Genomic DNA, 24,017 nt, shown 5'->3' with positions numbered 1-24,017 from the left:
TGGTTAGAGTAAAGAATCCTAGGATTGTGTTGAAGGGTGAAAGTGTATGGTCCAAACCCTTGAGAGTAATGAAGGTGTTTGGAAGTGCAGTGGAATTGGAAGATGGCAAGAGGTGGAATTTTCGGCAATTGAGTTTTTGCAATGAGGGGGATGGTGTGGTAGGTTCACGATCTGGTGGTGTTGATGACGGAGCGTGTAGTGGATATATGTTAGGTGATGATTTTGGATTAATGAAGGATGTGGCGTCAACTGGTAATATGGGTGGTTGTAGCACTAGATGTGACACAGGAGGTGACGTAGAAGATATGGTTGATGTCGGTTCATCTTGTACCAATATTGGTGTTGAAGGTGAGATTCTACGCCGTGGTTATAGAACAAGGAAGTTGCCTGTCCGGTTTTCTGATTTTAAGTTAGGGTAATTTGTATGGTGTTGACTCAAGCTATTGAGGAGGAGGGTGTGTGGTATTGGTTGCATATGTAGTGTTGTGCGCATGGTATGTCTTGTGTGTGTGCTAGTGCGTGTTTGTGTGTGCACGTGTGGAATGTGTGGAATGGATGCTTGGAGAGAATGTAAGGGACAGAGAGAGTCGGTTGCTGAAGGATGAGGGTGGAAGTTGCTGTTGTGGTCGGTGTCGCTGTAATGTACCTATTACTTCAATAAAGAAGAAGTGAGTAATCCTGATGCCTACGATCATCCTTTCTACAGTTACCCCGTGAGAGACACATCTGTAAGCCTGTATGGCAATACGTGGAAAGGCAGCATTGCCAAAAGGACCGCTGATCTGCCTGAGGATGAAGATGTCAGCCACACGTGCCCTACACTGAGGGCATGAAAGAGAACGAGTAATGCCCCAACACATAGCCACAAACACTTAAGTGCAGACTAGGAAAGTGGGGCGCCCTATCACATTGAAAAGCGCAAAAAAACGGTATATATGCTGATCTTTACAGCTATTCTGCCACACATAACCTGGAGAGTACCCCCTCCCAGCAGAACTCTGCTGTGACTGCAGTACTGACAGAACACGTGCATCCAGAAACAATCGTTGTACTAAGACGCGGAGGAGTCAAGAGAGGAACTCCGCAAAAGTGCCATTCAATCTCAAGTGAGTTACCTATTCGTTGCAGGTCAAGGGACTGTAACTCCGCGCACAAGGGGAAGATCAAAGAAGAAAAGGAGCTGCATAGCCCACGTTAGCAAAGTTGCCCCGCCCCCATAGGACGTAATAGTGATTCACCAGAGACTGTAAATGCCCGCTAATTCCACTGCCAGCAGCCAGAGATCTACTTTTCCTGTGAAGGCGCACTACATGCAAGCCAGAGAGAAGAGGCCACCCAACAAGGAAGAACCACACCTGAGGAGAAAAGTGAGCAATACGCAACCCCAGTGGCTGTCTGCTGTCACTGCAAGCAAGAAAACAGCGCCACTCACCCCTAATGGTGAACAGCCACCACCGCAAGAAAGGGAGAGTCACAGAAAAGCAACGTTGAAGACCGCAGGGAGATCCTCTACATCTCCACCATGACAGCGAAGCCTAGTAGGGGGCCAAACACATCAGTGTCCTCCCTCACACTGCCTCAAGACAGAGTCTCCAGAGAGCCACAACAGGCAAGAGGAGAGTCGCACAACCCACGTGGCAAGCGGCCACCATGAAGTATATTCTGACGTCAGGCGTCACATGCCTGGACGCCACAGACGCACCGCCAGCATGGAGCACATGCTAGGCATGTGGGCCTAGGGCCCAGGCCCGGACTGGCTGTTGCGGGCACCGGGCAATCCCCCCGGTGCGGTGCAAGGGGGGGGTTGGGCATATGGGGGCCGTTTTTGCAGCAACTGTAACAAAATCAGACGAAAACCGGCCCTGGCAAAGAACGCGGGGGGCAGCAGAGCACTTTACCAGGGCCGGTTTTAGTTCCCAGTCCGGCCCTGCTAGGGCCCAAGACTCCACAGGCCCCACTACCTTAAAGCATGGTATTGTAAATAAGTAATCCTCAGTAGCCGGATGATGTGTAGATAAATATAGTAGATTTATTGAGAAGTTAACAACATCAATTAGACACAGAAAGATGGTAAGTCCATGTGATGCCCCACCAGGAGCAGCCTCTGTCCTGCTCAGCCTGCCCACTCCAACTGACACTCCCAACCTCACCAGGCACCCATCATTCCATGACATCATCAATCATCCAACATTCCAGACATCTCCAGGCACACCAACACTCATTCTGGCTGAGCAGAAGGAGGAGAAACATAGGCAAGGGGAAATGCAACAGTAGATTATAACACATCCCCCTCCCTAAGGAAACCAAACACAATAAAAGAATTGAAAGTACATAAGTCAATCAAAATAGTAAATCCATCAGATTATAAAAGATGCATGAAAATACATTGAGCAATTGAATCAAGAACACATAACACAAAAGAAATGAAATTGACTATAAAAGTGCGCGCAGCTGATAGCGCGACACATTAGAACTGGGAGTCTCCTGAGGCGGAAGCCGGGAGTGAACTTTACGCTTTTAAAAATTGATTGTGCTTTACATTGTTTTTACTAAGACCTACTCAACCCCTGCTCTCGAACAGCGTCTTCAGCGCTGCAACGATCTCCATCTTCGCCATCACCGAGGGCGAGGCGCGTCCTCAGACACGCCCACCTCAGCTGGCCACGCCCCCCTGAAATTGACTATAAAAGTGCGCGCAGCTGATAGCGCGACACATTAGAACTGGGAGTCTCCTGAGGCGGAAGCCGGGAGTGAACTTTACACTTTTAAAAATTGATTGTGCTTTACATTGTTTTTACTAAGACCTACTCACCCCTGCTCTCGAACAGCGTCTTCAGCGCTGCAACGATCTCCATCTTCGCCATCACCGAGGGCGAGGCGCGTCCTCAGACACGCCCACCTCAGCTGGCCACGCCCCCCTGAAATTGACTATAAAAGTGCGCGCAGCTGATAGCGCGACACATTAGAACTGGGAGTCTCCAGTCCTGAGGCGGAAGCCGGGAGTGAACTTTACGCTTTTAAAAATTGATTGTGCTTTACATTGTTTTTACTAAGACCTACTCACCCCTGCTCTCGAACAGCGTCTTCAGCGCTGCAACGATCTCCATCTTCGCCATCACCGAGGGCGAGGCGCGTCCTCAGACACGCCCACCTCAGCTGGCCACACCCCCCGTGACGCCCTTCCCCTCAGGCACAAATTATGTGCCTTGCTAGGAAGCGCAGCGGACGGGCGCAGCGGGCGCGCCGTCAGCGCGCCGAAGGCGCGCCAAAGGCAAGCCCGTCTGGGCCCGTCCGGGCCTGGACCGGGCCCAGGGCCAGTCCCCCTGTCTGTGCCGCTGATTCTGCACGCACGTGCTGGACCAATACCCAACTCCATTCACTCAACCCCTCCCTCTGTTCGGCCACAATCCCCTGCAACCCTATTCACCTAGAATCCGCTCCTTTCCATTGCCCTCGATGCAACTTTACTCTCCCGCCCTTCTTTTCCCATTCGCCTTCTTATCCCATGCCGCAGCTCCCAGCACCTCATCACCGGATGCTGAAAGCAGGCTTGGTCAACTGCCGGTCTCTCCCCCGCCATGCCAACGACATATGGTTGTTGATTTCCTCCGAGGAGTGGGATATCTTATTTCTCACTGAGTCTTGGATAACTGACTCCTCCTCGCCGGACATCTATCTAGCTATCCCTTCAGGATATGACATAAAATGTGTTAATCGGACTGGGGGTAAATCGGGAGGCGGACTAGCAGTCATCTTTAAATCTCATTTTCAGCTGACCACTACCAAACTTACCAACATTGGTATCATTGAAGCCCTTTACTTTTCTGTATCCGATTCTGCGGCTGTTATACTAGCTGGTTCACTAATCTACAATCCCCCCACTGCTGCTTCCCCCTCTCTTACCGCTCTCACGCACCAGTTGGCTGATCTATCCCTTAAACATCAATACTTTCTAGTTTTAGGTGATTTTAACCTTCACGTTGACAATTCCCTCTGCGCAAAAGCGAATAACTTGCTGGAAATCATGGACAGTCTCAACTTCACTCAACTAGTCACCGGTCCTACCCATGTGGCGGGTCACACCTTAGATCTTATTTTCGCTAATTTCTCCACTATTACTGTCTCCCCCTCTCTTCCCCTTACGTGGTCCGACCACTACCTCATCCCTTTTTCTTTGGCCCTAGACCGGAAATCTGTCCCTCCTGTGCCGAGAAAAGAGTTGGGAAGGAAGTGGCACAAAGTCACATGCGCAACCCTGGACCCGGTATTCCACTTCCAGACGGATCATCTATCCCCTGATATCGACTCAAATATCGCCAAGCTTAATACCTCCCTCATCAAGGCTATCGACCATATTGCTCCCCAGAAATTCATTACCTCCACTAGATCCCGCCCCTCCGCTCCTTGGTTCTCCACCTCTCTACGTGAGGAAAAAAGCAGCTGCAAAGCACTCGAACGGAAGTGGAGACTAAATTACGATCCGGCAGATAAACTCTCCTACAAGGCTGCCCTGAAAAAATTTCTCAAACTTAAAAAAATAGCCATGAAAGATCATTTCTCGCTCCAAATTGCCAAAGCCAAAAACTCTTCAAAAACCCTCTTTTCCATCGTTAAGGATTTCATTAATCCTCCGGCCAGGACCACTCAGAACTCAGCGAGTCAGACCCTGTGCGAAGGACTCTCGGACTTCTTCCTCGATAAGATCAACAAGCTATGCATTTCCTTCCCTAAAGGGCCAATTCCCCGGCCTCCGTCAACAAATCCCTCTGTTACACCGGCCCTTCTTGCCTTCAACAAGCTCGCTCAGGAGGATGCTATCAGACTACTTGTCCATTGCAAGTCTGGTGCACCCTCTGACCCTGTCCCTGCCAAAATTATGGGTGAACTGGCCCCCTCCTTAGCCGATTCTTTCCTTTCCATCTGGAATGCTTCCCTGCATCATGGCTCTTTCCCTACCACTTGGAAGGAAGCCTTGGTGATCCCCATTTTAAAAAAGGCAGATGCTGATCCCACAATTTTCTCCAATTACCGCCCTATTTCCCTTCTCCCCAAACCTGCAAAGGTTTTGGAAAAACCCGTGCAGTTGCAACTTACGGAGTATTTGGAAAGCAACTCACTACTGCACGACTCACAATCTGGATTTCGAGCGGGATATAGTACAGAGACGGCTCTGCTGGAAGTCTCGGAGACTATCCGGGAGTGCGTGGACAGGGGCGAGGCGGCTATGTTAGTCCTCCTCGACCTGTCCGCTGCATTCGATACAGTATCTCACTCCATCCTCCTTGACCGATTAAAACACATTGGCATTGGCGGCACTGCCTTTAGCTGGATCGAGTCCTTCCTTTCAGGAAGAAGTCAGAGGGTATTGTTGCGTCCTTTCACATCGGAGGAAAAACCCCTGTCCTGCGGTGTGCCACAGGGCTCGGCCCTCAGCCCTCTGTTTTTTAACATCTATCTTGCCCCACTGGCCGGCGTGGTGGAGTCCTACGGAGTCAGGGTGGTCTCCTACGCTGATGATACCCAGCTAGTGTTTTCCTTCAGAGACCACTCTGATTCCGCGTTCTCCAACTTCCGCCAGTGCCTTAACAACATCAGTGGCTGGATGTCGGAAAACCATCTAAGACTCAATGCAGACAAAACAGAGGTGCTGTTTTTTAACCAGAAAAATTCCATCCCCTCCTCCTGGTGGTGGCCCACGGCACTCGATCCCGCCCCCTCCCCTGTCCACTCGGCCCGTAACCTGGGCTTCCAGTTCGACGACTCCCTCTCATGCAAGACTCAGATTCAAAAAGTGACCTCTGCCTGCTTCCTGAAGTTACGCATGATCAGGAAAATCCTCCCCTATCTCCCTCTGGATTCCCGCCGTACAGTTACCCATGCCCTCATCACGTCCCACCTGGACTATGCTAATAGCCTCTATGCTGGAGCTCCCCAATACCTGATTGACCGGCTGCAGATTGTTCAGAATGCGGCTGCAAGGCCGATTGGCAATATTCCCTATCGTCAGTCAGTTGCCGCATATCGTAGGGAATTACACTGGCTACCTGTGGCCAGCCGTATCCAGTTTAAGATCCTCACTCTGACTCATCGAGCCATCAACGATCGCGGTCCAAATTATCTAAAAAAACGCGTTTCTATATCCCGCTCCATCAGATCTCTGAGATCCAATGACCTATGCCTTCTGATCTCTCCCCGTTTCAGACTATCCAGAATGGGTGGCAGAGGGTTCAGTGTCATTTCTGCAAAATTATGGAACGCGCTGCCGGTCGATCTCAGATTCTGTCCCTCCGAATCCATCTTCCGGGCCAGACTCAAAACTTGGCTCTTCTCTGGACTATGATTTACTACGATACTTCCCATTTCTTTGCTCCTTTTCTCTCCTCTGAGACTCAGGTTCTAGCGCCGGGACACCCCCTCGGGGGTAGCTGTGCGCTCTACAAACTACATAAAATAAATAAAATAAAATAAATGCATGACAATTCGTAATGCCAATGAAATCACACACCTAGAATCAAAATAAAAGAGTTCCCAGGAAAGCATTAGAGTTAGACAGTATTAGAATAATCAATCAAACATTACATAAGTAAAACCAGAAAAGCCTAAAAAAAACTCATAACCAGGTAAAAGCCAAAGAAGCTTCAAGTCAAACATTCCATAAGTAAGAAGCAGAGAAAGTGTCTTCTCCAACACAGTCTTATCAGGGATAACTTTAAAAGAAACTTACAGGAAAAACCATTCACCCACAAACCAAACAGTGAGTGTGCACGCAGAGAAACTTCATGAGAAAGTGTTTTCTCCTACGCAGTCCAAACAGCAATAACCAATCACTCATATAATCCAAACAGTGAGTGTGCACGCAGAGAAACTTCATTAGAAGGTGTTTTCTCTCATGCAGTCCAAACATGAAAAACCATTCACCCACCCAATCCAACGGTGAAGAAAATCGACAAGCAAATGTCATCCAGGTAACACACTAATGTGAATCAATAACCACAAATAAGTGGTTGGTAAACCATAAGATACTGGAAAACTAGGGATGAGTACTCTACCCCTAAACTCAGGGTATTACTCAAGTCAAAACACAACGCACACTGGCTGCAGAGAGATCAAAAACACAACGCACACTGGGTGCAGAGAGACCAAAAAAAACAACACACTCACCTCCTCCACTACATGCAGAATCAATGTGCAGACAGATAGATCCAAAGAATGACCAGATACACAACAACCTGTAACGGAAAACCACACCAAGCTAAGTATACAAACAAGGACATCACACACTCTCCTCCTCTCATTCCATATAAATTCAATAAGCAGACAGAAAGAACCTGCAACAACTGCAACGTGCCCCCATTACAATATTGTAAACACCCAGCTGTAAACAGGTCAAAGCATCAGTAACACAACAAATTAAAACAATAAACGTAGTCACCGTTGTCCACGATCGGTGAGCGATTTCTCACCCGAAGTCCTTGTAGCCTCTGACCCGAAGTCCATGTGGTAATACAGTGAGTTCCTCCTCTCCGTTGATGTCTCACAATAGAGGGAATAATAATTAAAGGTGTGCTCGGTCTTTCAAAGTATCACAATACTGCAGGCCAGATCCAGTGTTTCCAAGTGCTCGCATTTGCACCACCATTATTTTGAGAAGTACCTCAATCCCAGTCATGACGGCAACGTTTCAATTAACTTAGAAACGTGGTTGGTAAAATGCAAAAAAAACGCAGTTGGCAATACAAGAGCAATCGTGCTTGAGACAGCTACAATCCAAAATGGCGTCACGTTTCCCATGCAGCACCGAGTGGCTCAAGTCACGCCCACGGTGCACAACGTGCTCCAGCAGCTCCAAACTGACGTGGAGAAGGCTAACCTCGAAGACATCGCCGAACACTCGAAGATCAGGTAGGACTGCACGAATTCACTGTGCGCGCGCTGTGTGCAGCACGTGCTATTTTAAAAACAGGCCAAGAGCAGTTGAACTGTCGAAATGTCCAGGGGGCAGCCAAAGACCGTAAAGCAAAATGGACATACCCCAAAGAGTCCGCATAAGTATGTGAAGTGCAGCATCTAATTAACCGTTGCGCATTCCAGTAGTGAAAGTCTCCTCACAACAACAGCAAAGTCCCTTTGTGTGAGAGGACACTTGACTCTTGACCTTGTTTCCACACTCGCAGCCAGTCCGCTTCACTCGTCAATATTGCGAAGTGAAAACTCGCCGCCCGCCGCCTCTGGTCTCAGGTCAAACTCAGCGGGCAGCAGGACAGCGCTCCAAAATAGAGATTAAAACCGGCAGCAGGGCAAGGCAGAAAGGAAACTGCCCTCCATAATAATCTTCACATTACTCTACCACAGTCAGCATGTGAAAATCAAATTAACAGATAAAGGCAGGTAACATGCAAGGCTGGTAAATCCAATACTTTTGTTCACAGGAAAGCCAACAAACTTTAAACGTTCTGGACTGCAGGCTGTCCTGTTGACCAAGAACACTAGTGGGGCTTACCAGAGCGTAGTTTTTGGTAATCTTCTTTCTTGAGAGTATTGTTCATGAGTTCTTGCAGTTAGTTAAATCCTTAGTTCCAGGGTAATCCAGGGTAATCCTTCAGCAACACGCAGTTTCTTTTACCTCGTCGCCAGTATTGTAAATAAGTAATCCTCAGTAGCCGGATGATGTGTAGATAAATATAGTAGATTTATTGATAAGTTAACAACATCAATTAGACACAGGAAGATGGTAAGTCCATGTGATGCCCCACCAGGAGCAGCCTCTGTCTTGCTCAGCTGGTACACTCCAACTGACACTCACAACCTCACCAGGCACCCATCATTCCATGACATCTCCAGGCACACCAACACTCTTTCTGGCTGAGCAGAAGGAAGAAAAACATAGGCAAGGGGAAATGCAACAGTACATTATAACACATGGTTATTGGCCAGTAGCGGTCGGCAGTAGGTGTTTCTGTAGGGCGGTGACGTGAGCAGGAGGAGGGGCAGGGTGGGGGGAAATAATGTATGGATTACGGAGTTTTACAGGTAAGTAAACATTTAAATACATAAAACGAATTTCGTTGCGCGCACTGCATCACATTTGGTGATGCAGTGTGCGCAACGAAATTCGTTTTATGTATTTAAATGTTTGCTTACCTGTAAAACTCCGTAATCCATACATTATTTCCCCCCACCCTGCCCCTCCTCCTGCTCACGTCACCGCCCTACAGAAACACCTACTGCCGACCGCTACTGTAATATTGGCGAGTACCTGAACAAGTAGGACGTTACACAATCCTCAGATAGCATTGCAAAAACTGTTTTTTAAAGTGCTCAACTGTTAAATCTATAAAAAGTGCCAGCTCCTCTGATTATTCTTTCCCCCTTAAGGAGCTCTGTCAATAACCTATAAACGCTACAAACGTACCAAACGTGTTCTGAGTTTGACCAGTATAATTAAAACGCACATTTTTTCACGCTAGTTTCTTGTACTGACTCTAATTCACGCTAGATTCTTGTTTGAAGGGTTAGTCCCGCCTCTTTTGGATGACATATTAAACCCCCTTTAAAGGGCAGGTCTAGTTGCGCCCCTGGCTTTAGTTTGGCTAGCATCAACAGAAAGGTTGAAGTAAAGCAACGTTGCACCCACCCTGCTCCTCCCTTCTACGGGCAGCATGACATCATCACGGTGCCGACAAGGAGCCCTGGCACAGTCTTTCTTCTATATTCATTGTGACTTCACATTACATTCAGGATCCACGTTGACAGAACGATATAGAGCCTCCGAGCACATGGTCTGCACGTATCATATGTTTGTGAAGGAAAAGGTGTGTTCTGGCGGCAGCCCTATTAGAGTCAGGCACCATTTTTTTGTATATAGAGACACAAGATGCTCAGGACAGAGATGCGTTGAAAGCAATTCGCTGGGCTGGAGTAGTGACGTGTTGCCTGATCCTAAAAGGGCCACCGTAAAAGATCTGCTCCGCCCAAAGTGCTTTCGTTCACTTGTTAGCAATGCCATTTGAAGTGGGCGGAGCCCGCATCGGGCTGAAGGTAGCTGGAGAGTGCTGATGTGTTTTATAGCTACCAGATAGACCCATCGGCACACGCACGCAGCAGCTGGCAGCATGTCTTCACCCCCCAAGGAGAAAGCAGAGACCAAAGCCGGGCACGCACCAGCGGGTATTAATCAGACGCGCGCTTGCTTTTAATGATCACTCTTTAATTTCTTTAGGAAGGATGGTAGAGGAGTGGAATTAGAATAAGCAGACGGGGGACCAGGGTTGTGGACAATACACCTCTCAGTTTTAGACTGTGTTTAGTCGCTTCTGTAAGGCACTACATGTATGCAATATCGCTCATAATACTAGTCTTCGCCAGATCAGCTCAAACAGGCTTACGTCTTAAATGAGTTAACCCCTGCGCTTCTTGTGAACTCAAATTGTCCTCTTTGTAGAGAGGCGACTTTTTGTGTTGGATGTCTTGCCAAATCTCCACATTTTCTTTGAATCACTTATCTCCTGTCCATGTTTCCACAACTAAAAAAGTCAGTTGCTCCATTGCTTGCCGCTTTTTCGACCTACATGGGATCAAGCCAGGACATGGATGTTGGCCTTGCATCACCGGTTTTAAGCCCTCCCAACTTTAGTTTTGATTATCAGTTGGTCGGAATAGGGTGTGGTATTTTCTTACACGTGTTAATACCATGACCTCGAGGTTAAGGTTTACCACGGCTGGGAAATAATCCATATTCCGACTTTTATACGCGAAAATAAAGTATAACGCACAGAATCTGTTTTTTAACAACGCATACGTTTTACCTTTTTTTTCTGGCCATTTTCATCTGTTAAATTTCAGGTTTGGCAGGTCGGAATTTAACATGTGAAAACTGCGAGGGTGTGATCATTATTACACAGGTCATAAACCCGATCCCTGTGTCTTGTTGGAATTTACATCACGTATGCTTCAGTAAAGCATGAGTCAATAGGTTGACAATTGTAGATTACCCTTCCTCTGCTTTATGATTTTATAATTCAATTGCAGTTCTCTCTTCGCAGCCTGCACTGTTTTATCATGGCTCTTAGATAATAAACATTTGAAAAGCACTTATCATTAATCACATCACTTAACTTTCTGACTCCAGAATGTCAAGTGTGGCCGTAAGACAGCTGTTTACTAGGTTGGTGGGTGAGGGCTTCATGAACACACCAACCAAGTGCCCCCAGACAAAACTAGGCAGAGTCCATATTTAATAGTCACATAAAGCTAGTCTTCTTTGATAATACATACTTTTGTTTGCTGACAGTTCTTGGCACACATAATAAGGATATAAAATGGTTGAAATGTCTCGTATTGCACCAATATCTGTGGTCGACACCAGTGTGGTATTCAAATGTATTTAATAATGCAACAACGAAAAACAACCAGGCTGGAATAGGAATCCTCGACTTACTAGGTGGTAACACGGGGCAGGACCCTTGATGACGGTTTGACTACAGGGCTACCCCATTCCCTAGAGGTCCTACGTGAAGTGGATCCTCCTTTAAATCAGGATGGATTGAATAATCGCGACAAAGTTCACGTTCAAATAAGGAGCAGCTATCTGCCCGTATCGCGGTACAGTATAGGGAAATTCTCCACACTGTCTTATTCCAGGGGGTCACGCCCTGAAGAAAGTCCACGCACCCTTCATGGAGCAGCAGAGGGCAGAAACATGTTGGCAATAGGGTCCTAGGACCATAATATCCTGAGAGACCCTATATATCATTTTTTAATATCCTTGCCAGATCCAAGAATAAAGGGACACTGGGGTCTGACCGTGATTTTTAATCTTTATCCCCCTGCCCAAAAACTATCTTACTAAGTGCTCTCTGAAATATGGTCGAGCCCACCCGAACATCTAGGCGTTAGGGTGTCCCGATGATGAAGCATAACACCACTAGGGTGTGTGAGGTAATAAAATAACAAAAGGAATTGTTTCCTTCCACACGCAGCAGTGGTGTAAACACTTTGGATAGGGCATACCACCTACCCAAATAAGATACATACTGTTCTAGTTATCCAATTAATTCTCCAATGGTGAACTAGGCTGTATAGGGAGTACATTTTGTGACATAGTATTAACCTACGGGAGGGTGTACTCCCTTCAGAGTTCCTCTTGGCCCCTAACCAAGCAAGGGACCTCTTCCCGCGCATGGCTTTGTGTTTCATAGTACCTCTATTGAACATGTGTGTGGCCTTTCCCTAGTTCTCTTGCTTGGCCTTCACCAAGACATTGTTCTTTTACAGTGGCCTGTGTGCTGTTGGTTGATGGATGCACTCACACCAGTAGTTCAAGTATTTGTTAATAAATTCTTTTTTGTGTGTAGGAGAGTGATTCGGGTACTTAATTGTCAACTGACGAGCAACTCCCTTCTCTTATTTCTTCTTGGTGCTCAGACATGGCACCATTGGTGTTCAAGATAATTGGGCTACAATGGTAGATAGTCTGTGCACTAATGGAGATGCACCGGGGAGGGGGGGGGGGGGGTGATGCTGACTCTACTCAACTTCACAGAAAGCGTTTAGTCTGATGTGGCTCCATGTTACGTGTTCTAATTCATGAGTGAACTTCGAGGTCAAAAGGTCTGTGAGTAGAGTTGTGGGCAGCAATGAGGTTGTAGTCTGGATTAATGTTGTGGCAGAAGTTGGCGGTAGCACACCTTAGACTGGCGTCTGAACGCGAATGATTGTGCATGTCCTTTTACTTTGGTCACCAAAACGCATTTGGGAACAGGATGCTTGACACTTTTTGCAGTGGGCTCTCATTCAGTGTATTTTAAGGGCTACAGCCTGGCTGTGGAGGGCATGGCTTTCTTTGCTATCACCTTTTTGTTTTATTGAGCCTTAGGACCTTGTAGGACTGGTAGTCTCTAGGCAACAGGCGTGGTGTAGGAGGTGGTAGTACCCTGTGTTTACCACAAACTATAACTGCTTTGTGCTGTTTCATGTCTGATTGCTTGAGCCTGATGGTAGGCATGCATATTTAAATATATCATTTTTATTTTTTTCATTGGACCTGTCACTTGGACGCTGAGGGATCCAGCTGCTGCAGTACCGCTAGTTTCCTGTGGGATGGCAATGTAGTCCGCTGTAGTTTCAGCAGTTGCTTTGATGCTCGTTTCTGCCTGTGACAGTCCAAGGGGTGCAGAGGGGAAGCGAGAGGCGGGGGGGGAGTGGGGTGTAAGCTGCAGGAGAGCCAGTGCCACGTACATAACTGTCTTGTAATTAGCAGGGTCACCTTTTTAGTGACATCTGTGATAGATGGGTGTGTAGATGTGTGCCCATCTATCACACCTTTAGAGGATGGATCTGTACTGTGACGTACTTATGCACACTGCAAGTGTGTTTCCACTTGAGTATTCTAATTCTTTTTTAGCTTTCATAATTTCACAAACATTTACAGTATTTGTGATAACAAATTAGCATAATCGTTTAAAGTATTGTTTATCTTAATTGATTAAAGCAGAAACCATATCACACATAAACAATAGCAGTTACGTCAGATATGAGAGTCTTGAGCTCGAAACAATTTGTGTCTGCCATATTGGCATGACTCATTCTGACAGCTTGTTTCTTCTGTCATGAGGCATGTCTACATCAACACAATAAGAATGATATAATATATCACCCTATTAGTACAGATAGAATAGTAGCTCCATCTATTCTTGTGGCCCTGGGCGATGTATAGATTGGGACCATAGTGTATCCCTTTTACTGTGTACAATAATTAAAAACAATCTGATGCGCTGGGAAGCCCGTAGAGTAGCAATGTGTTTAATAAAACTCCCTCAATCAATCAATACACTTGTAGAGCGTGCTACTCACTCATGAGGGTCTCAAGGCACTGTGTGGGGGGGGGGGGGGGGCCGCTACTGCTCGAAAAGCCAGTCTTGAGGTGTTTCCTGAATGTGAGGTGGTCCTGTGTCAGACGTAGGTGGGCGGGGTGGGAGTTCCATGTCTTGGCCGCCAGGTAGGAGAATGACCTTCCTCCGGCGGTGTTTCTGCGGATCCGTGGGACGAGGGCGAGGCTGGCGGAGCGGAATTTGCGTGTTGGAGTGTAGAACGTGAGGCGGTTGTTGAGGTAATCGGGGCCTATGTCGTGAAGCACTTTGTGTGCGTGGGTGAGGAGCCTGAACATGATCCTTTTGCTGACGGGAGCCAGTGCAGGTCTCTTAGGTGGGCTGATATGTGACTGTGGCAGTGGATGTCGAGAATGAGTTGTGCGGATGCGTTCTGTATGCGTTGGAGTCTTTTCTGAAGTTTGATTGTGGTTCCTGAGTATAGGGCGATCCCGTAGCCAAGTCGGCTGGTGACAAGGGCCTGGATGACCGTCTTTCTAGTTCCGGTAGGAATCTAGCGGAAGATCTTTCGGAGCATACGCAGGGTGTTGAAGCATGAAGATGAGATGGCATTGACTTGCTGGTCATCATGAGAGAGGAGTCCAGGATGAATACCAGGTTGCGTGCGTGGTCAGTGGGTGTCTGTGTGGTGCCTAGTTCTGCGGGCCTCCAGCAGTCGTCCCAGGCAGATGGGGATGGTCCGAGGATGAGGACCTCCGTCTTTTCTGAGTTCCGTTTCAGACGGCTGAGTTTCATTCATCTGTCTTTGGTGAGGGAGAGTATCAGCTGGGTGTCGTCGGCGTATGAGATGATGTTGAGTTTGTGTTTGTGTGCGATGGTGGCGAGGGGGCTCATGTAGTTATTGAAGAGGGTTGGGCTGAGGGATGAGCCTTGGGGTACGCCACAGATGATCTTGGTGGCCGCAGAGCCGAAGAGAGGGAGGCGTACTCGCTGGGTTCTGTCGGAGAGGAAAGAGGTGATCCAGTCCAGGGCTTTGTCTTGGATCCCGGCGTTGTGGAGGCAGGTTATTAGGGTGCAATGGCAAACTGTATCAAAGGCAGGTGAGAGGTCTAGGAGAATGAGGGTGGTGGTTTCCCCATTGTCGAGTAGGGTCCTGATGTCTTCGGTGGCTGCGATGAGGGCAGTCTCGGTGCTGTGGTTGGCTCGAAACCTGGACTGGGATGGATCGAGGGACCCATTGGCTTCGAGGAATGCGGTCAGCTGCTTATTGACTATCTTCTCGATCACTTTCGCCGGGAGGGGAAGAAGAGAGATGGGGCGAGTTTTTGAGGTCTTTGGGGTCCGCTGTGGGTTTCTTCAGTAGGGCGTTGATCTCTGCGTGCTTCCAGCTCTCTGGGAAGGTGGTGGACGCGAGGGAGTTGTTTATGACGTTCCGTAGGTGAGGAGCGATGATGGTGTCAGCTTTGTTGAAGATGTGGTGAGGGCATGGGTCGGAAGGAGAGCCGGAGTGGATGGTGTTCATGGCGTGGGCGGTGTCTTCAGTGCTGATGGGAGTCCAATCACTGAGGATGGTTGAAGGGGGTGTTGGTTTGGTGGCTGGGGGGGGGGGGGAATCTGGGCTCCGAAGCTGTTGTGTATATCGGCGATCTTGCGGTGGAAGAACGTGGCGAGGGAGTTGCAGAGGTCTTGTGATGATGTGATGTCATTGCTGTTGGCGTTGGGATTGGAGAGCTCTTTTAAGATGTTGAAGAGTTCCTTGCTGTTGTGTGTGCTGTTTTCCAGCCGTTCTTTGAAAGATGTCTTTTTGGTGGTACGGATCAACTGGTGGTGTTTGCGGTGGCGTTCTTGAGGGCTGTCGTCTGTTCGCGGCGCCAGGTTTTCTCGAGGGATCTGCAGGATTTCTTTGATTCTTTGAGGTCGTCGGTGAACCATGTTGTTTTCCTGTTGCCGGGTGTTGGACTTGGCCCTTCTGGCAGGTTCACCCCTGAACTTTTTGCTTTTAATGGTGACCTGGTAGTAGTGATTTTTGGCTTCTGTGCACTTTACCACTGTGTCCCAGGGTAAAGTGCGTGCGTGTAGTGAGGTTGGCCTGCCCTCCCATAGTAATGCATGGGGAATGTATGTGTTCCTGGTAGTTCCTGATACGTGGGGAGTGCAAGCTCGAGTTTGGTATGAGTTGACTCGTGTGATTAAATGCTGCGCAATGATGTGTGCGACGTTATTGTGTCTAGTGTGGAAATGCCACTTCTAGAAGTTGGCATGTCTGTGTAATTTATGTGAATTGGCTGTCTGGCTTGTGATTGGCTGGAGCTGGCTGGTGAGCCTGGCTCCAGGAGTCAGTATGGGTCTGCCCCGGTGGTGAGTGGCGAGATCTGCATGAGTGATGTGAGGGAGGAGTGCACCTGGGACCTGAATAGGGCTGGGCTTTCCCCACACAATGCTGGCTACTCCCCCTGTGGTGCGACTGATGACCCTAGCCTGGCCAGTGAATAAGAAGAGGGGCTGAGCACATCGGAGTGCTCCAGAACCAGCTGCGAATGGTTCCCCCCCCTCACCCTACAGACACAGACAAAGGGTGAATGTGTATAAAAAGGGGCAGTGACCCCTTAAATAAATGTTCTTCTCTTGCTGTTCCTAACTTGAGGGGGGTCCTGCTGCTGCTGCTGGGCGCCAGGAGGAACCACCACTGCGACTGCCTCCCTGCCTAGGAGGACCCTGTGAGCTGGCCCCTAGGCCCAGCCCTTGCCCCCCTCTCCTGCCTTACTTCTTGGATCTTGTCCCTGCACCTTTGGGGCTTTTGTGGCCTGCCAGCGCCTAGGGAGTGCTGGGCCCCACCACCCCCAAGAATGGCACGTGGTGCTGCGTGCCCTATCCCGAGGAATTCCCTGGCATGGGTATCACCCTTTTGGCTGATCTGCGGCATGGGTGCCCACCCCGCACCGCCTGCCGCATATTTGCAGAGTGGTTTTGTTTTTATATATATCTACAATACGGGTGCCCACCCCGCTGTTTTGTTTGGATGCGGAGGGAGCCTACCCCTTGTTTGCCTTCGCCGTGTCACCGCCGCAGCCCCGGAGTACCGAAAACTTAGCCTGGACCGGAAGTCAGGCACTCCTGCCCGTGACGTGGACGGGGCCTGAACTCCGGCCGGAAGAGGAGGCAGCAGCTTGGAGCCTCGCCGGCTCCACACGGAAGGCCCGGTCCCGAGACAGGGGACATGGGGAAGCCGTCGCCAGCAGTTTCGCTGTAAGGAGGGGGCTCCCCGTGGAGATAGGAGAGCCCCGTGTGCAGCTTCCCCTGCTGTCGCGAGACAGGAGTCCCCAGGAGGTCGGGTGATAGTGGGCGTCTCGAAGCAGGGGCGCCGAGTCAGTTGAGGAGCGACCCCGGATGGTAGCGGGTCGCTCTCTTGCTTGGTGAGGCATTGTTCATTCGGGCATACGAGGGTCCAGCGAGCATTTTTGTGCTAGAGCCCGTGGCTCCAACGTTGGGGGCCACATTTCCTTTAGAGCCCACAAGGGGGCAGGGGGCATTTTGTGAATCAGAGTCCCCCGAGCAGGACTCCACAGTGTCTGGCCACTGTTCTTCCGAGCCCTAGAGGTTCAACCAACAACCCCGGGGTATTGGCTTTTTTCGAGTCCCCAGAGCGGTACTCCGACGACGAAGGGGCAGTTTGTATTCCAAGCCCACGAGGCTCCAGGGCACATCGTTGTTCAGAGCCAGAGAGGCTCCCCCACCCGCATTGTTGGGGGCATTTTGGAGGGTAGAGCGGCCCTGGTTTGCAGCGGGCCGCTCCCCGCCCCCAGTGTGGTGGCATTTGTGTCTTGAGCCCACGAGGCTCCCACGTGTCCTTGGGCCCCATTGTTTGTTCAGGGCCCTACAAGAGTGCCAGGAGGCACGCTGGTGCCAGGCTCAGGTCTTACAGCTGCCCATCACTTAGTGGGCAGCTGCTACGTTTAGGCCCTTGCACCTTCTTCCTTGGATGCCCGTGCAGCCTGCCCTGACGTGGATGAAATGACTTCAAGTAGAGCAGAGTTGAAGATAAATTAAGTTGTTTATTTATAGTAACAACCCCAGGGAGATCCAAGACCAACACATCCAGTGACTGCTCATCTGTGTACTGCCCCCTGGATTCCACACTCTGGAATCCAGTGAGCACAGAGGCCATGGAACATTGCATCATCATAAGGATATAACATATCTCCCTTTCTATAAAAACAAAGAAATAAAACTTGAAAGAAAAAAACAAGAAACATACTGTAACCCAAAATCATGTGTCAGAATGATTATCAAAATCATGAACAAACATAATCCTTCATCCACACAGGTTTACCTTTAGGCCTAGTAGATAAAGACACTGAGGTGGGAACAGAAGTGGAAACAGGATTACATTTGGGCACAGAGGATAAAGAAGTGGAAACAGGAACATCATTTCTCTTCTCAACAGATGTTTTTTGAGAACTTGCAGCCTGACCAAAAATGTGTTTACATTCAAGATCATTACATCTTGTAATGCTTCTTATGTTCCATTGTTTACCATCATCTAGTTTCACAACGTTACCTGTAACTGAGACAATTTGCTTGGGTTTAGACCACTTAGAAGAACCAGGTTTCCGATTCCCCATTAATTGTGAACGTACCCAATCACCAACCTTAAATGTTCTACCACTACAGTTGATTTTTGAATTGTGACAATTAACATATTTGTTTTGGTATCGTTGAACCTTACTTGATAAAATCTTGCTGTCAACTACACTTGGACGGTTTCTGGACATCCAAGCGGGCTTGACTTTAGATCCAGCCGCACGCCCTTTTAATAAAGAAAATGGAGATACTCCAGTAGCTGTGTGGGGAGTGTTCCTGTAACACCACAACATTTCTTTGACAGCATCTTTGCAATCATCATCATTATTGCTGGCCAGTTGAATGCATTCTTTCAACACTCGGTTGAATCTTTCTACTAAACCATTTTCTCTTGGATTATATACAGACGTTGTCATGTGTTTAATGCCAACTTTGTTAAGATAAACTGAGAATTCCTCTGCTATAAATTGAGGACCATTATCAGATAGGATGATACTTGGATAGCCCTCTCTACGAAAGATTCCTTCACAGAATTCAATAATATTGGAGGCCTTAATATCCTTGACAAAAGCCACTTCTGGCCACTTTGAATGAAAATCCATCAAGACAATTGCAAACTTGTTTTCAATACCTTTAACATGAAATGGACCACAAATGTCGATAGCTACTTTGTCCCAGGGTTTGTCAGGAAAAGGAGTAGCAGCGATGGTAGTTTCTTGGGACCTATGAGACTTGTCACTAGACATACATGCCAGACAATTTCTGACACACCTGTCTATGTCCTTGTCCATTCCAACCCACCAAAAATCATTTCTAGCCCTTCTTTTCATGCTAGTCATTCCACTGTGTCCTTCATGTAACAAATTCAATAATCTGTCACGCAAAACTGCAGGTACAACTAATCTGTCACCTCTCCTAAGAATTCCATCATAAAATGATAATTCCGGCCAGACCATCTTATAGTCTGCCAAGATGGACTTGTCTAGGGAAGACAGATCTACACCAACGTGTAGATTGTTGATAACTTGTTGTAACAAAGTATCATCAGACACAGCCTGAACCCATTCCTGCTTGCTGAATGCATTGTTGCAAGACTCTTCAATGCTGGCAATTAACCACTCATCATTGTCCTCTGTTGTATCACTTTTGACACAAGGCAAAGGAAGGCGAGATAAACAATCTGCACTTATATTTTTATGACCTGGAACGTAGTTAATTTGAAAATTATATCCTTGTAATCTATACAACCATTTTGCTATTCTGGGTGTAGCCCTTGAAGCACCTTTAGTGGTAAAAATGTCAATAAGAGGTCGATGATCAGTTCTTAATTCAAATGAAGTTCCCCAAATAAAAGTCTTGAAATGGTCCACACCCCACCAACATGCTAACGCTTCCTTTTCAATTACTGAATATGAAGGTTCAACACCCTTAAGTGTGCGAGACGCAAAGGCTATGATTCGTTCAATTCCATCATGCTTTTGCATAAGAACAGCACCTAAACCATAAGCGCTGGAATCCACCACAATAATAGAAAGGTGTTTAGGATCATACGGTTTAAGAGCTACAGCTTTTGTGATATCATTCTTGATGTTCTCAAAAGCTTGTTGACACAAAGTTGACCATACAAAAGAGGTACCTTTCTTCATTAGTAGTCTTAAACTATGTACTTTATCAGCGAAGTTTGGGACAAATTTAGAATAGTACTCTGCAAGTCCCAAAAATGATCGTAATTGATCCTTATTAATGGGGTGAGGTGCTTTCTCAATAGCATCTAATAATTTCATTTTAGGTTTAACACCCTCATTGGAGATAGTATGACCAAGATAATCAATTTCTTTCACTCCAAACTTGCATTTTTCGCCACACACAGTTAAACCAGCATCTTGTAACTTTTGCAACACATTGTGAACTGCATGGTCATGACAAGTTAAATCCTTCCCCCAAATAAGAACATCATCTTGAAAAATTCTAACATTCAGTTCATCCTTCAAAATGCTACACATGACCCTCTGAAAAACTGAGGACGCAGATGCCAATCCGAATGGCATCCTGAGATATTGAAAAGCACCCTCCGGTGTAATAAAAGATGTCAGATGTCTAGAATCAGCGTGTAACTTGATTTGGTGATATGCATTTGACAAATCAATTGAAGAAAAATACATGGCATTTTTGATGCTAGAGATCATTTCATTTATATGGGGTAGGGGATATCTATCCACCCAAATATTTTTATTTAGATCCCTCAGGTCTACACACATCCTAATTTTTCCGTTGGGTTTGCGAGCCAAAACGATGGGACTAAGCCATTCTGAAGCTTCAATAGGTTCTATTACCTTAGCATCACATAACCTATTTAATTCTTCCTTTAAAGGATTCCGTAGAGCAAAAGGTACATTCCTTACTTTGTGGACAGATGGAGTGTTGTCAGCTTTTAATATAATTTTATGTTCGAATTTGATCAGACATCCTAAATTTTTGCTAAACAGTTTAGGAAAGATAGTTTCCCATCTTGAAGATGAATCCTCATTGGTTAGTAAAACTTGGTCAAGATAATCATAAGCCAACACTACTTGATCAGGATGATTTGGGTTAAGTAGTAACCCCATCTTTTTAAGATCTTTCCAACTTAATAGTGCACGTCCTCGCTCAACAACATATATACTTTTGTTGAACAAGACCTTCCTTTGAAAGTCACTTTAGCATCAAAATAACCCACAACTGGTAATTTAATGCCACAATACCCTTTAGGTTGTGCATCAGGAGTTATTAAGGAGTATTTGTTCCCATTTTCCCACATATCTTTATCGATAATGGTATACGGTGAACATGAATCTGCCCATAACATCATGTAAACTTCATTTATTAACACCTCACATTTAGGTGGGCCATAATCATCAGATATATCATTGACAAAGTCATCTTGCAGCATCATCACCTCAATATCATTGTCATTGCTGTCAATTTCTTCATCATCACTTTCAACGTTTGATTCAACAAGATTAACTGAACGTTTCCAATTGCTATTATCACCAGTCCTACACCACTTGGCAAAGTGGCCAATTTTTTTACATTTAATGCAGGTAACTTTACTAGCAGGACATTTATTGAAGTCAGCAGTGTGTTTTTGACTACCACATCTGAAACATACTCTTTTTGCGAAAACAGATTTATTTTTGAAATTGGGTTTGAATTCCTTATTATCACTTTTAGAATCTGACTTTTTGTAACTAGAAGTTAAAGCATTAACATTACTTGACTCATCTTTAGAACCTAACTCCTTAACATAATGGGAAGTATTCTCCATTTTTCTAGCAGTGTCAAGTGTTTTCTGTAAGGATGGATTCTTGAGTTCAAGTAAACGTTCTTGAATTTTTATGTTTTTAACTCTATTTATAAATTGATCTCTAATTATTTCCTCGTGTAAATCTTTAAATTTACATGTAATGGCCAAAGTTCTTAAACATGCCACATATTGTTGCACATTTTCGCCAGGTAGCTGTGCTCTGGAGAAAAATTTGTGCCTTTCAACTACAATACTGGTTTTCTTTCCATAATTTTCTTCTAATGCTTTTAATGCATCAGAATATACATCTATGGATGTATCATTTGCGCTTGTTTCACTGGTTTCACTACCTTCATCATTGTCAACAACAGTTGAAACGACACGAATGATGGTAGGTAAAGTTTTTAAGACTTTCCTGCCCTCAACTCCCAAGTTATGTTTTAATAAAGCTAGTTTCCTGGATGGCAAAAATACATCACCACCTATCGCCTCCAAATAAGTCTCAAAGGATTCAGACCAATCTTCCCAATTCATGGGTGGAGGACCAGGGGATTGTAAAAATTTTGGGGGAGCAATCACAGAAGATGAAACATCCATACTATTCACAAATGTAATAACAAGCACACAATAACAGTAAGAAAAAATGGAGAAAAAACAAATAATTAAAATAATAAAAGTAGTCACCGTTGTCACTTTTAGCATAAAATAATGAATTAAAATAAATAATGTAGTCACCGTTGTCAGCTGTAGACTGTAGCAGTAGTAGATTTGTTGATAAATAGTTCCAGTTTATAGAGATGCTTGAGGTTAAAAGAAAACGCTATAAAAATGAACAAGTTTGGTAGCGTTTCTAAACTGTGACGAAGAAAATTGCATGTAGCGTGTAAAAACGCGTGTAAACAACAAGTTGCAGCTGAGTTGTGGCGTGACGATCAATGGCATCAAGTTGCCATGGTAATTCAAAATGGCCGCCACGTATGCGTAGTAACGTGATAATGCGCCGTGACGTAGGAGCGTGGTTGACGTATCCTGACGTGGAAGCTTTGTTGATGCAGACGCATGAGAAGACACGAAGACAATGAAGGATCGAGTGCACGCGAAGGAATCCAATCGAAAATATACAGCGTTTTTCAAGTAAGAAACGTTGGCAGTGCAAGGAGATCTTTAACGTTGGAATTGCGTTTAGTTAAAAGAAATATCGAAATTGCGCTATACTTTGGCAAAAGCTTATGCAAAGGTATTAGAATTGCGCAAAAGGTTAAATAAAGTGGCAAGATTTTACCACAAAGAGTTTATCTATTAGTTCGGATTTTAAACGCAAAAAGATAAGTTTAAAAAGTGAAATATTAACACGATGTAGGTAAAAAAAAATTGAATACATACATCAGATGCCTTGGAAATCCACAGAAATGTTCAAATATAATCTGGGGTTGTTGTATTCATAAGATGAGAGAAAATCTTCAGTTCATCAATTGATTTTCTTCATGAAGTCTTCATTGGTTCAGTTGAAATTCTTCAAAACATCCCATCCTCGTGGCCACTGAAATGACTTCAAGTAGAGCAGAGTTGAAGATAAATTAAGTTGTTTATTTATAGTAACAACCCCAGGGAGATCCAAGACCAACACATCCAGTGACTGCTCATCTGTGTACTGCCCCCTGGATTCCACACTCTGGAATCCAGTGAGCACAGAGGCCATGGAACATTGCATCATCATAAGGATATAACAGTGGACACAGGATGTTTCAGCCCCCGAGAGGCCAGTTGGCCTGGGGGACAGTTCTGGTGTTGTGCCGTTGCGTGGGGTACATGTTTTTGGCCCCATGTGATCTTTGTGCAATTTGTGATTACCTGCCTAATGTGTAATGCCTTCTTACCTACACCTCTGAATGTGTCTTCATGCATCATGTGTCTTACCTACACCTCTGAATGTGTCTTCATGCATCATGTGTAAAGCTTATGGCATATACCCCTAAATTTATTTTTATGCATAGGTCGTTGTTATTCCTAGTATAGGTTAGGCTAGTGAGTTTATGATTCCCTGCGTGATATTTGCCTAAGGTGTTTAGGATTGCGTAGGTGGTACTTAACTTTTACCAGTGGTTACTGGTTGTGTGCTACATTTGCTATTTGGTGCTACAGTTATTATATGTTCTATGTGCTAAGCGTTATTCCTACAAAGTGCTAATTTTACCAAGGGCTAGTTCTACCAAGTGCTTTGTAGTGTAGTTCCTATTTTCCCAATAGGCCCTGCGCATTGGAATAACCTAAACAGTAGTATCGACGTAGAAGTGTGGATCTTCCAGGCCTCTACTGACTATGCTAAA

The 24,017-nt window shown here is 46.2% G+C and overlaps 1 protein-coding gene across 1 annotated transcript in view; it reads left to right on the top strand.

Moving 5' to 3' along the window:
• Positions 1-9,969: 9,969 nt before the first annotated feature.
• DAP (death associated protein) overlaps positions 9,970-24,017 on the top strand; it is a 241,648-nt gene continuing 227,600 nt past the window's right edge. The window contains exon 1 of the mRNA XM_086965296.1: positions 9,970-10,167. Within this exon, the coding sequence (XP_086821422.1) occupies positions 10,113-10,167 (55 nt within the window). The 5' untranslated portion in view covers positions 9,970-10,112. The remainder of the gene's footprint in view (positions 10,168-24,017) is intronic.

This window comes from Lissotriton vulgaris, chromosome 4_1, assembly GCF_964263255.1.
Source record: "Lissotriton vulgaris chromosome 4_1, aLisVul1.2, whole genome shotgun sequence".
NCBI classification, from domain to species: Eukaryota; Metazoa; Chordata; class Amphibia; order Caudata; family Salamandridae; genus Lissotriton; species Lissotriton vulgaris.
This window is presented reverse-complemented; position numbering and strand designations above follow the sequence as displayed.